This window comes from Lithobates pipiens, unplaced genomic scaffold (genome assembly GCF_037356315.1).
Source record: "Lithobates pipiens isolate NorthernLeopardFrog02 unplaced genomic scaffold, aLitPip1_a1.2 Scaffold_19, whole genome shotgun sequence".
NCBI lineage: Eukaryota > Metazoa > Chordata > Amphibia > Anura > Ranidae > Lithobates > Lithobates pipiens.
Genome location: NW_027507764.1, coordinates 207,719,556 through 207,731,797, shown reverse-complemented (window position 1 = coordinate 207,731,797; position 12,242 = coordinate 207,719,556). Strand labels below are relative to the sequence as shown.

General features: G+C 43.2%; 1 protein-coding gene across 2 annotated transcripts in view; it reads right to left on the bottom strand.

Moving 5' to 3' along the window:
• The window catches only part of AOAH (acyloxyacyl hydrolase), a 211,271-nt gene that overhangs the window by 60,046 nt on the left and 138,983 nt on the right, over window positions 1–12,242 (bottom strand). For both annotated transcript variants that reach the window (XM_077491659.1, XM_077491660.1), the window contains exons 9-10: window positions 7,862–7,910; window positions 6,887–6,935 (exon numbers count right to left, since the gene is read on the bottom strand). In XM_077491659.1, coding sequence (XP_077347785.1) covers window positions 6,887–6,935; window positions 7,862–7,910 — 98 coding nt within the window. The remainder of the gene's footprint in view (window positions 1–6,886; window positions 6,936–7,861; window positions 7,911–12,242) is intronic.

Here is a 12,242-nt window from a genome sequence, read left to right as displayed (position 1 = left end):
GCGTGGTTCCCTCCGCCCAGTCTATGTCTGGATAATTAAAGTCCCCCATTATGATAACACTTCCCATCCTTGCTGCTAATCCTACTTGTGAAGGCCCTGCCTTCCTGTCACCTTGACCCCCGTCCGCAGCAGTCAGTCGTAGGGTCCACAACCTTGCGGTGCATCCCTACGGTGTGCATCTGTCACCTGGCCTCCAGGTGACCTGACAGTATCTAGTTGGTGCGTCTACCATCTGAACCATTAAATTGTTCTTCAAGACATGCAAGACATTTAGGAACTGGCGAGCTTTAGACAAATGCGTGGTTCCCTCCGCCCAGTCTATGTCTGGATAATTAAAGTCCCCCATTATGATAACACTTCCCATCCTTGCTGCTAATCCTACTTGTGATAGGAGATCCGTCTCCCCCTCCTCCCTCATGTTAGGGGGCCTATAGCATACCCCCAGTATTATTTTCCCCTTAGCTTCATCCCTTTGGAGCTCTACCCATAAGGATTCCTCCTCCCTAGCTCCCTTAGTGATGTCATCTCTAACATTCACTTGTACATTATTCTTGATATATAGGCACACCCCCCACCTTTTTTACCCTCTCTATCCCTGCGATAAAGGGTATACCCTTGAACGGTTACCAGTCAATCATGAAAGCTGTTGAACCAGGTCTCTGAAATTCCCACAAAATCCAAATTCTCCTCCTACAACAGCATCTCTAGTTCACCCATCTTGTCCGCCAGGCTCCTGGCATTGGTGAACATGCCACGTAGTTTAGACCGGTTGCATACTATCCTCTTATTGGGTGTTCTGAGATTACAACTAGGGTTTGTTACTATACTTACCTTGGGTTTATGTGCTTTAGTCAACCTACCACTAATGCTACCAATTCTACCCTCTGGAATACATTGACTATCTGCACCTCTGGGCCCTCCCCCCGTCGCCTGGTTTAAAAACCCCTCTAACTTTTTGGCCATCTTTACTCTCACCTGATCTGCACCCCCTCCTCATTTAGGTGCAGTCCGTCCCTTCTATAGTACTGGTGATCGACGAAGAAGTCGACCCAGTCCTCCAGGAACCCAAACCCCTCCTTACTATACCAGCTCCTCAGCCATTTATTTACTTCCCTAATCTCCCTCTGCCTTTCTGGTGTGGTTCGATGTACCGGTAGTATTCCTGAGAATACTACCTTAGAGGTCCTTATCCTCAATTTAGCTCCCAAGTCTCTAAAATCATTATTTAGGACACTCCATCTGCCTCTGACTTTGTCATTGGTGCCAATGTGCACCATGACAGCCGGGTCTTCCCCAGCCCCTCCCAGTAATCTGTCCACCAGATCTGTGATGTGCCGAACCCAAGCGCACTGTACACAACATACAGTCCAGTGCTTCAGGTCTTTGTTACAGATTGCCCTCTCTGTCCTTCTAAGAATTGAGTCCCCTACCACCAGAGTCTGTCTTTCCTTTCCCTTCGCTTCCCCCCACTCTCGCTGGAGGAGTTCTTCCCCCGGCAGCCAGGATAGTCCTTCAGCTCCAGCAGTGCTGGTCCCTGACTGGTTTCACCAATGTCACTTAATGAAGCTCACTTATTGGGATGCTCCAGCCTTGGATCGGCCTCCCTGGCACTTCCCCCTCTACCCTTGCTGACTGCCACCCACATACTCTTTCCTAGTACCTGCACCTCCCTGCATGTCTCTAGCCGCCTCTGTGCTGGCCCCCGCCGGCACCTGCTGTGCACACTGCCGACTCTCCTTTAGTATGGAGGGTCTTCTCAGTGCTGAAAGTTGCTTCCCCAGATTCAGAACCTGGGCTTCCAGGGAAACGTTGTGCTTACATTTTGCACAGCTGTATTTGCCCTTGATCGGATGATCAAGGAACGCATACATGCCGCAAGATATACACCGAGTAACATCTCCACGCGCATCGGGCATCCTACCTACCAATTTAATGAGGATTGGGATTATACCCTGTCCAAATTACCCAACAACTAGCTTCCTGACACTAATACTCAACAAGACAATACACAGGTACTCAAGACAATACACAGGTACTCGCTGACCCACATGCACTCGCAGACCCACATGCACTCGCAGACCCATGTGCACATACACAGTACACAAGTACTAACGATTCACACACTACTCAGACAACACTCAGGTACTCACAATACACAGGTACTACCCGACACTAATACTCAATACAGCCCACGTGCACTTGCAGCACTTATGTACTTACAATACACATTCACCCTACACAGGTACTTGATCCCTGTTATAACCTCTTGTTTTAAACTCTGTTTTTTAACTCATCACTTAGGTTGGATTCACACCTATGCATTTTTGGTGCTTTTTGCATTTTGCAGATTTGCACTACAGATCGTGTTCCATAGGAATCAATGTTAAATGGACTGTAGTGCAAATCTGCAAAATGCAAAAAGCACTAAAACTGCATAGGTGTGAATCTAGCCTTAGTTCAGTTCCACTTGGTCTAAGTTCCATCAAGCTCAAAGATAATCATACCTATGCCTTTTTTAGTGCCTTTTCAGTTTTGCAGAAACACACTACCGTCCATTTAATATGGTTTTCTATGGGTCACGTTCACATCTGTGCATTTTATGGAAAGGGCCAGGGACTTTTTTTGGTTTTTGGTTCCATAGACTTCAATGGATCAAAAAAATGTATTGAAAAATGCAAAATGCACCTGGAATATGTGAACTGGAACGTGCATAGGTGTGAACCAGGCCTAAGTGTTGGCCAGAACTTTCCACAGCACTGAAACTGGGCACCATAGTGCTGAAACTTTAACGTTTACCTTTTTTTTTTTCATATAATAATCTATCAACGTACTGTAGGTTAAACAAGATCCCCCCTACCAAAGCATTGATGTCAGAGGCTAATAGTTAATAGCCTTTTTGACACCCTAGTTCCCCAAAAAGAGAGTTCCTGCAGGGAAGCAGACTTGTGAATCATTGCGTAGTATGCAAGTAGGTGGCCACCCATTCCACCCACTCCAGTGGCTACCCACCCCAGGGAAATGGTATTAGGAGTCCTGTGGACTTGTACCTAGTTCCACATCCATCTGAGTGTGCAATTAAAATACTGTACATGTTAATGCAATTATGTTTCCCTTCCTGGAGCCAATATTAACTACAAATGCCAAATGAATGCCAAATGCTAAGTCTCCTTTTAGTGCCCATATATCCATACAATGGGGAAAAAACACTCCTCATTTCTGTTTAGTATTAGTTCAATATAATGAATTATGTAACATAAATGCAATTTTAAAATGTGTCCAGTGTGCCTATCATGGGCAGGAAATGTATCATTAGTCTTGTTATGAGCTTTCTAACTTGGGTATATTTTACCCATAGATTATGCTGACATTTTAAAAGAAAAAAAAACATACTTCACATGCATAAGGGAACAATAACCTGAATGACAGGGTTTTTTTTCAGTACCTTATACAGAGACATTTTATTCTACACGTTATATTATCTCTCTGAAAAAAAAAACTCAATGCAAAAATGGGGCTTCCTCTTTCTGACATATGATCCTCCAAAATGATGGTCCTTACTTCCTCTAATATTAACTGGAAAAAAACTCAAAGTGTCAGTTGAAACATACAGGGATATAGATGGCACTAATAAAATCATGGGTCAATGCACTGAGGTTTCTTTTCTGTTAGCTTTTTATTGTAATATATAAGCATATCTAAAACAGGATGTGTAAATGTCCTATTTGTTCTTTATGCTTTACTGGTAGCATCTTTGTTGATTAGTAGGTGTTTTTGCTTGCATCAAGTACTATTTTCTATATAATGAATGTGATTTAATTTTATTTGAAGCACAGGTTCACAGTGTTACTTTATCCACCCACTATACTATACCCCCTACAAAATGTCTAAACCGAGAATTAGAAACCCAGTCCAATATTGCTTTTGCTCTGCAATACCAACAGATGTTTTTCATCTCTTTTGGACTTGTGTTCCAATATCACCTTACCAGTAAAAAAATACACCAGCTATTGACAGACTCTAGGTTTTGATTTGCCTTACCTCCCATAATTCTTCCTCCATGCTATATTACCAAATCATATAACCGGTAAACACCTCTGATAGGTAATACAAACAACTTTAAATTAGTTGAGACTGCCCAAATATGTTTGTAAAAATTTGAGGGCCATGATTAGCAACGGTTCTGACCATGGTAAGCATTTTGAAAGTGTACTAATACAGTATTTTACACAAGTGAGTACACCCCTTGCATTTTTGTAAATATTTTATTATATCTTTTCATGTGACAACACTGAAGATATGACACTTTGCTACAATGTAAAGTAGTGAGTGTACAGCTTGTATAACAGTGTCAATTTGCTGTCCCCTTAAAATAACTCAACACACAACCATTAATGTCTAAACCACTGGCAACAAAAGTGAGTACACCCCTAAGTGAAAATGTCCAAAGTGGGCCCAAAGTGTCAATATTTTGTGTGGCCACCATTATTTACCAGCACTGCCTTAACCCTCTTGGGCATGGAGTTCACCAGAGCTTCACAGGTTGTCACTGGAGTCCTCTTCCACTCCTCCATGATGACATCATGGAGCTGGTGGATGTTAGAGACCTTATGCTCCTCCACCTTCCATTTGAGAATGCCCCACAGATGCGCAATAGGGTTTATATTTGGAGACCTGGTTGGCCAGACCATCACTTTTACCCTCAGCTTCTTTAGCAAGGCAGTGGTCGTCTTGGAGTTTGGGGTCGTTATCATGTTGCAATATTGCCCTGCGGCCCAGTCTCCAAAGGGAGGGGATCATGCTCTGCTTCAGTATGTCACAGTACATGTTGGCATTCATGGTTCCCTCAATGAACTGTAGCTCTGCAGTGCCAGCAGCACTTATGTAGCCCCAGACCATGACACTCCCACCACCATGCTTGACTGTAGGCAAGACACACTTGTCTTTGTAATCCTCACCTGGTTACCGCAACACACGCTTGACACCATTTGAACCAAATAAGTTTATCTTTGTCTCATCAGACCACAAGACATGGTTCCAGTAATCCATGTCCTTAGTCTGCTTGTCTTCAGCAAACTGTTTGTGGGCTTTCTTGTGCATCAACTTTATAAGAGGCTTCCTTTTGGAACGACAGCCACGCAGACCAATTTGATACAGTGTGTGGCGTATGGTCTGAGCACTGACAGGCTAACCCCCGACCCCTTCAACCTCTGCATCAATGCTGGCAGTACTCATATATCTATTTCCCAACCTATGGATATGACACTGAGCACATGCACTTAACTTCTTTGGTCGACCATGGCGAGGCCTGTTTTGAGTGAAACCTGTCCTGTTAAATCGCTGCATGGTCTTGGCCACTATGCTGCAGCTCAGTTTCAGGGTCTTGGCAATCTTCTTATAGCTTAGGCCATCTTTATGCAGAGCAACAATTCTTTTATTTAGATCCTCAGAGAGTTCTTTGCCATGAGGTGCCATGTTGAACTTCCAGTGACCAGTATGAGAAAGTGAGAGCAATAACACCAAATTTAACACACCTGCTCCCCATTCACACTTGAGACCTTGTAACACTAACATGTCACATGACACCGGGGAGGGAAAATGGCTGATTGGGCCCAATTCGGACATTTTCACTTAGGGGTGTACTCACTTTTTTGCAAGAGGTTTAGACATTAATAGTTGTGTGTTAAGTTATTTTGAGGTGACAGCAAATTTACACTGTTATACAAGCTGAACACTCACTACTTTACGTTGTAGCAAAATTTTATTTCTTCAGTGTTGTCACATGAAAAGATATAAAATATTTACAAAAATGTGAGGAATGTACTCACTGTTGTTAGATACTGTATAGTTCAACCTCTATATGATGATCTTTTTTTATTTTGTAGTAGATTGTGAGGCCAGTGTGTGAATGTGAGAGTGAATGAAATAATAAAGTCCGCACTGAAGCCTGTTGTTTCAATGTCCAACTTTATCATTGACCTGGTTGGTTTTGCACTAAAAATATTCAGAAATAAAACACCACACCTCTGGATCTGTGTATTGTAGACTGTTCATACATTGGCAGCTCAATCATGCGTGAATCGAACAGTGAACAATCAAAGGCTAGTTTTGTTAATATAATGAAATATTTATTGATTCTTCTAACATTTGACCAATTTAGGCTAGCCATTGACATTGGATGGCAGTTGAAACTGGAAGTGGGATTTGACCACTAAGTAGGAAGCAATGTTTAATTTTCAAATCGTATGAGATCAGAACGCTTGGTAAACAGCTAAACACACAGTTTAAATATATATGTTTGCTGGCCAGTTGTAATCTGCTAAAGGAATACAGATTCTTTACAACAAATATTGGATTTACAAAAATCTGCTAAAATATCCTGCTAGGCAGGTAAAACTCATATTTCATGGTTATGCTTTACGGCATCTTATGCCAATGTTATGTCTCTAGTCTGTTCATTAGAAAAATAATTTGCATCATCGTGCAAGGAAGGCAACTTAGGAAGCAGGAAAGCTGAACCTTTAGGAAGTTGTGTAACTATGTGGTGTGCAGAGGTATGCTTATGCGCTAAATAACTGAATGGAGGTCTATGCAGATACTCATATGAATTCTCTCACAGCAGCTGATACTTAAATAGCAGTATGTAATGAAGCTGGGCCTGTATTAAACATAGTTTGGCAAATTAACTACGTAGTTCCAAAAGGTACCAAATTTGTAACAAAAGTTCTTGCAAAGTTTTTCCGATAAAAAAAAATGCTAAATTTGTTATGATAGCATATAGGTTATGAATACAAACTTACGAATACTAATATGCCAGGCTCAAGTTGTTTATGTGCCCATATGTGTGCATCATACAAAACAGTAAAAAGAGGAAATGTATAATTAGTACCTTCACAGAATTTTTTCTCATATGGGACGCCATCTTCTGGATCAAAGCCCTTTAGAGAAAAGGTGAAAAGATAAACATTTTACCAATGTTCCACTGAATTGTATCTTACAATAAAACTAGAGTATTTTCATTTACAGTAACACATTTTTGTCACAAGTATTTTTGCATAAAGTTCCCAGATGTTATTGACTTAGGCCTCACTCATACAGTAGCTGAAGCCCAATCACCGTGAGTTGGCCATTGTTTGTGCGTCTGAAGCTGCCAATTGTTGCATGTGGGCAGTCCATGTCTATATGGATGCAACAGCTGCATGGACACAGTTGCTCATCCTAATTTGGCACACTGTCTGCATTTGGTCATATACTTGGGGACTAAAAACAAGCATCTATAATACAATTGAGGAGAAGTACACCTGATTGAGCCAAAGATGGAGAAGGATCTTGGTGCCCTGGTAGATCATATGAACTGGCACTCAAAATTGAACTATGCCCTATGAGGTCTTATTATTGCTTTATACAGGGGCAAGATTATCTTTTATAACATTATAACGGCATTCAGTGCTAATCAATAGGTTATAGAGCAAGCAAGATGTTTTCTTGTATTAAAAAAGGAGTCCTAGATTTAAGAGACAAGGGGAGAAAAATTATCTTGCCACTGTATGAAGCAATAAGACCTCATAGGGCATAGTTCAATTTTGAGCACCTGTTCATAAAAAAGGATGTTGTAGAACTTCAAAGAGTACAGAAATTAAGGCTATTGAAACTATACATTTGAATATATAATATTATTATAGAGACATATGACATAACAAAAAAGTAAATAAAAACTCATCAAAACCAATTACTTAGAAGGTTTAAAATAATTTCTGTTATGTCTAGGTTTTTCTGACAACTGCATGAAAAATAAATCTTAACTGTATTTGCGAAGTACTTTACTTCTGATTTAAGTTATATCGGGAGATTAAATTATACATACCGAAATTCCATTGCAATTTGAATCATACAGAGCATCCCAGTCTTCAGGTCTGAATGAAAATATGAACATAGATCGGTTAACTACATTCATTTTACAGCTCTCCTTGCCCAAGAAATGCAAATCATCGCTGTTACTAAGGTGCTATGTATTCCAATCACCAATGTATTGTGTTTTGATTAACATAATAAACTCATATAAAACCGGAACATCTGTTGCTAGAGTGGATTGCTCATGTCTTGTCATCCAAATTACAAAATTCAACAAGAAAAAAAAAAAAAAAGCAAAACTTTTTTTTGTAACTCTAATTATCATGGTGATTAGTATGGTAAGACAACGTCAGCTTGATAAAGCAAGACACATTTTGCAAAATTAAAGTCTGTTTTAGATTTAGAGAGAAAAAGGTGTCAGTTTATGATCATTGTAATAAACAGGTAAAACATTATAAATCAGGAAGCAAGGGACTATAAAACAGTTCGCAATACTAGATAACCACTCATAAATATAAGAGCATGATTGGCCATGAAAACACAAGCAGACCTCTAGAATATTTCTTAGGGATATTTACATAATCATGCACAGGTTGCGAAATTATGGTACAGGCTTATCTCTGGATAAAACAATGGTGAACAATGATGATTGTCCAAAACCTTTACATGACCAATTGCCATTTGCCCCTAGGCTTGTAAACAGGGGTCAAGTCCTGGGGAAAAAAAAGTGTGGGAACTCCCACCCAAGATCCACTCTCACCCAAAAAAATAAAAATGATACACTCATATGCATATATATTTCATAGAAAATACAGTGCAACATTTATTGTAAAGTGCCAGTTTACAAAAACAAAATAAGTTAACTTGTCAAACTAACAGAATAATAACCACAAGAACGGAGGGGGGACAGCAGAACGGAGGGGGACATGGAGGAAAACTGGAGGGGGACAGCAACAGAACAGAGGGGGGCAGTAGCAGAACGGAGGGGGACAGCAGAACGGAGGGGGACAGCAGAATGGAGGGGGACACAGAGAAAAACTGGAGAGGGACACGGAGGAAAACTGAAGGGAGAGTGGGGGACAGCAGCAGAATGGGGTTAGTGGGGGACAGCAGTAGAACGGAGGGGGAGTGGGGGACAGCAGCAGAACGGAGGGGGAGTCGGGGATAGCAGCAGAACGGAAGGGGAGTCAGGGACAACAGCAGAAGGGAGGGGGAGTGGGGGACAGCAGCAGAAGGGAGGGGGAGTGAGGGACAGCAGCAGAATGTAGGGGGAGTGGGGGACAGCAGCAGAACGGAGGGGGAGTGAGGGACAGCAGCAGAACAGAGGGGGAGTGGGGGACAGCAGCAGAAAGTAGGGGGGGTGGGGGGCAGCAGCAGAAAGGAGGGGGAGTGGGGGACAGCAGCAGAAAGGAGGGGGAGTGGGGGACAGCAGCAGAATGTAGGGGGAGTGGGGGACAGCAGCAGAATGTAGGGGGAGTGGGGGACAGCAGCAGAATGTAGGGGGAGTGGGGGAGAGCAGCAGAACGGAGGGGGAGTGGGGGAGAGCAGCAGAACAGAGGGGGAGTGGGGGAGAGCAGCAGAACAGAGGGGGAGTGGGGGAGAGCAGCAGAACAGAGGGGGAGTGGGGGAGAGCAGCAGAACAGAGGGGGAGTGGGGGAGAGCAGCAGAACAGAGGGGGAGTGGGGGAGAGCAGCAGAACAGAGGGGGAGTGGGGGACAGCAGCAGAACAGAGGGGGAGTGGGGGACAGCAGCAGAATGGAGGGGGAGTGGGTGACAGCAGCAGAACGGAGGGGGAGTGGAGGACAGCAGCAGTAAGTGTGGCTCTGTCTGGTGTGGTATCTGTGGCTGGCTGCTCTCTCTCTGAGGCGCTGCTCAGCCTAGCAACCAGTTACTCAGGCATATGCAGGACGCAGCTGCTAATGGGAACTGAGTTCCTGTTGTGGAAGAAGTACAGGAACTCCGTTCCCATGCATTCCCGCAGGACTTGAGCCCTGCTTGTAAGACATTGTGGCCGTTTGATGCCTTCTCATGGCCTTGGATAGGGAGAATATTCAAGTCAGGTGATGAGCATCTCATATTTATGGTTACCTTAAAGTGGTTGTAAAGTCAGTGCTCACAATTACTGCCAGCCCCCCTGCTATACCAAGCTATACTACACAGTATCTGTTTTTTTAAAATTCTGCAGCTAAATACCCTTTTCCAAATCACAGATATGCAGTTACGTGACCACCTGCCGCTCTCCTTCCTTGGTCTAAGCACTACAGCGAGAGGTGCCGAGATTCCCCTCTGATGTCAGCGTGACCGCATTTCGCCAATGTGAAATAAGGTATGCTGCAGAATTTTAAGTAAACGCATACCCTGTGTAGTATATCTTGTTATAACAGAGGGGCTTGCAGTAATTGTGGTCACTAGCTTTACTGCCACACGGAATAGTGGCAGGAGGGGAGGGGCAGGCTTGTTGATCGGCTCATACACTAGGAAGTGACAGGCAGGGAGGGGGGGAAGGAGAGAGGAAGAGACTCTAAACACAGCGGGATGACGGATGCACTTAAACTGACCATGGTATCATGGATCAGCAGCCATGATTACTGTGGTCAGCACACCTAGGGAGATACAGGAATAGGCAGGACCAACCAGGTATTTTACAGCATAGAAAGGGACAAATGACACAGCACAAGCACTATGTGGTTTAACCCCTTTGGGACAACCGTATGCAAATTTGCGTTCATGGCTGGAAGGGGTTAAAACTGGGTGATCACCCAATTCTAGTTTTTAGGGCCAGCAGTTGGCTTTTTAGTGGTAACAAACTATGCAGCTAAAAGCCACTCACTGTTATCTTAAGGAGCAGGAGGGGATGTCCCCCCTCCCACCGCCTTCCGCCGCTCTTCCCGGGCCTCCCATCCCACCAGAAGACCCAAGCCACCAGCAGGCGCATCCACTACCTAGCCTGAGACCCGAACAAAGCCAGATTCGGCTTTGATTGGGCCTCCGATGTAAAAAAAATCCCGGCAGCAACCTCACTTCCGGTTTACTCGGCTGCCAATGGCGCCGATTTAAAAAAAATTACAGTATTCAGAATAGCTGATTTTGGCAATCTGGTTACTTTTAAATGCAAATGTATGTTTACATCCCTTGTGACAGCAATAAAAGTGATCAGAATTCGTAAAAATAAATAAATAAAAGAAATCATAAACAAAAAAAAATGTAAAGTGCCCCCATCCCCACGTGCTCGCACAGCAAAGAAAAAGCATGTGTAAGTCACACCCGCGAATGTAAACAGTGTTCAAATCACACATAGGTCCTGGCCTTGGGAATAGCAGCAGATGACAGGCAGGTGAGCAGATACAGTGTCAGATTGCAAGAGGAGCCAATCTCAGGTACACGCCAGAGGTAGAGGAATGCAGCAAGCATAGTGAAGAAACCAAGGAGGGGGACCGGCTGATAGCTATAGCAAAAATCTGAGCCTGTAACTGAACCCATTTATATCAGTTTATTTACCTATAACTGTTAGTAGGTGATTAGTAGTGGATACCAGATATAAAATTGTATGGTATCCAAGGTAGCAGATCAGGATAATCAAGGAACAGGGACACTGCCAAAGTGTAAACGAAACCTTTGTTCAGGTATTGTATCAGTGCTTAAGGTTAGCTATAACTCTAGGGATGGGTGGTGTTAGTTGTGTGATGTAGCTAATTCTGTTGCCAGAAGATGGCAAGGGAACATGCCCATCCACTTGCACAGACAATGATTGCAAGAAAGAGTTAAGGGAACAAAGTCAATATCAGGATATAATAGTTAAACAGCCACTGGTGGCTCATTACAAAGTTTTTAACTTTCAATTGTTTTAATACTCCTGGTCCAGGACCCCTTTTTGAGGGGATTCTCACATTTTTTACAGATTTGATATACAAGATCAGGGGTCTCCAAACTGTCTTAACAAAGGGCACGTTTTCAGTCCTTCTGACTTTAGGGGGGGGGGCAGACTATGGCCAGTTGAAGTAGAAAATGCCCCAGCATCAGTAGGAGTAGACAATGGGGTTGATTTACTAAAAGCGGAGCGTCTAATTTAAGATTTGACAGTAAAACCTAGAAGTTGATTGGTTTCTATGCAGAGCTGCACAAGATTTTGCACACTCCAGTTTCAGTAAATCTCCCCCAATGTCTCAGGCTTGGTTGTTAGTGGGAGTAAAACAAATACATAGCACCTGTGGTCAGTAAGAGGAGGAATAGTGACCTACCATTGGTATTAGCGGGAGAAATGGTGCACCTTTATTGGTATGGGTAGGAGGAATTATGTCCCATTGTTGGTGTTAGTGGAAGGAATAGTTCCCCATCGTGGTGTCAGTAGGGAAATTATGCTCCACTACTGTTGTCAGTGGAAGGAATATTGCCCC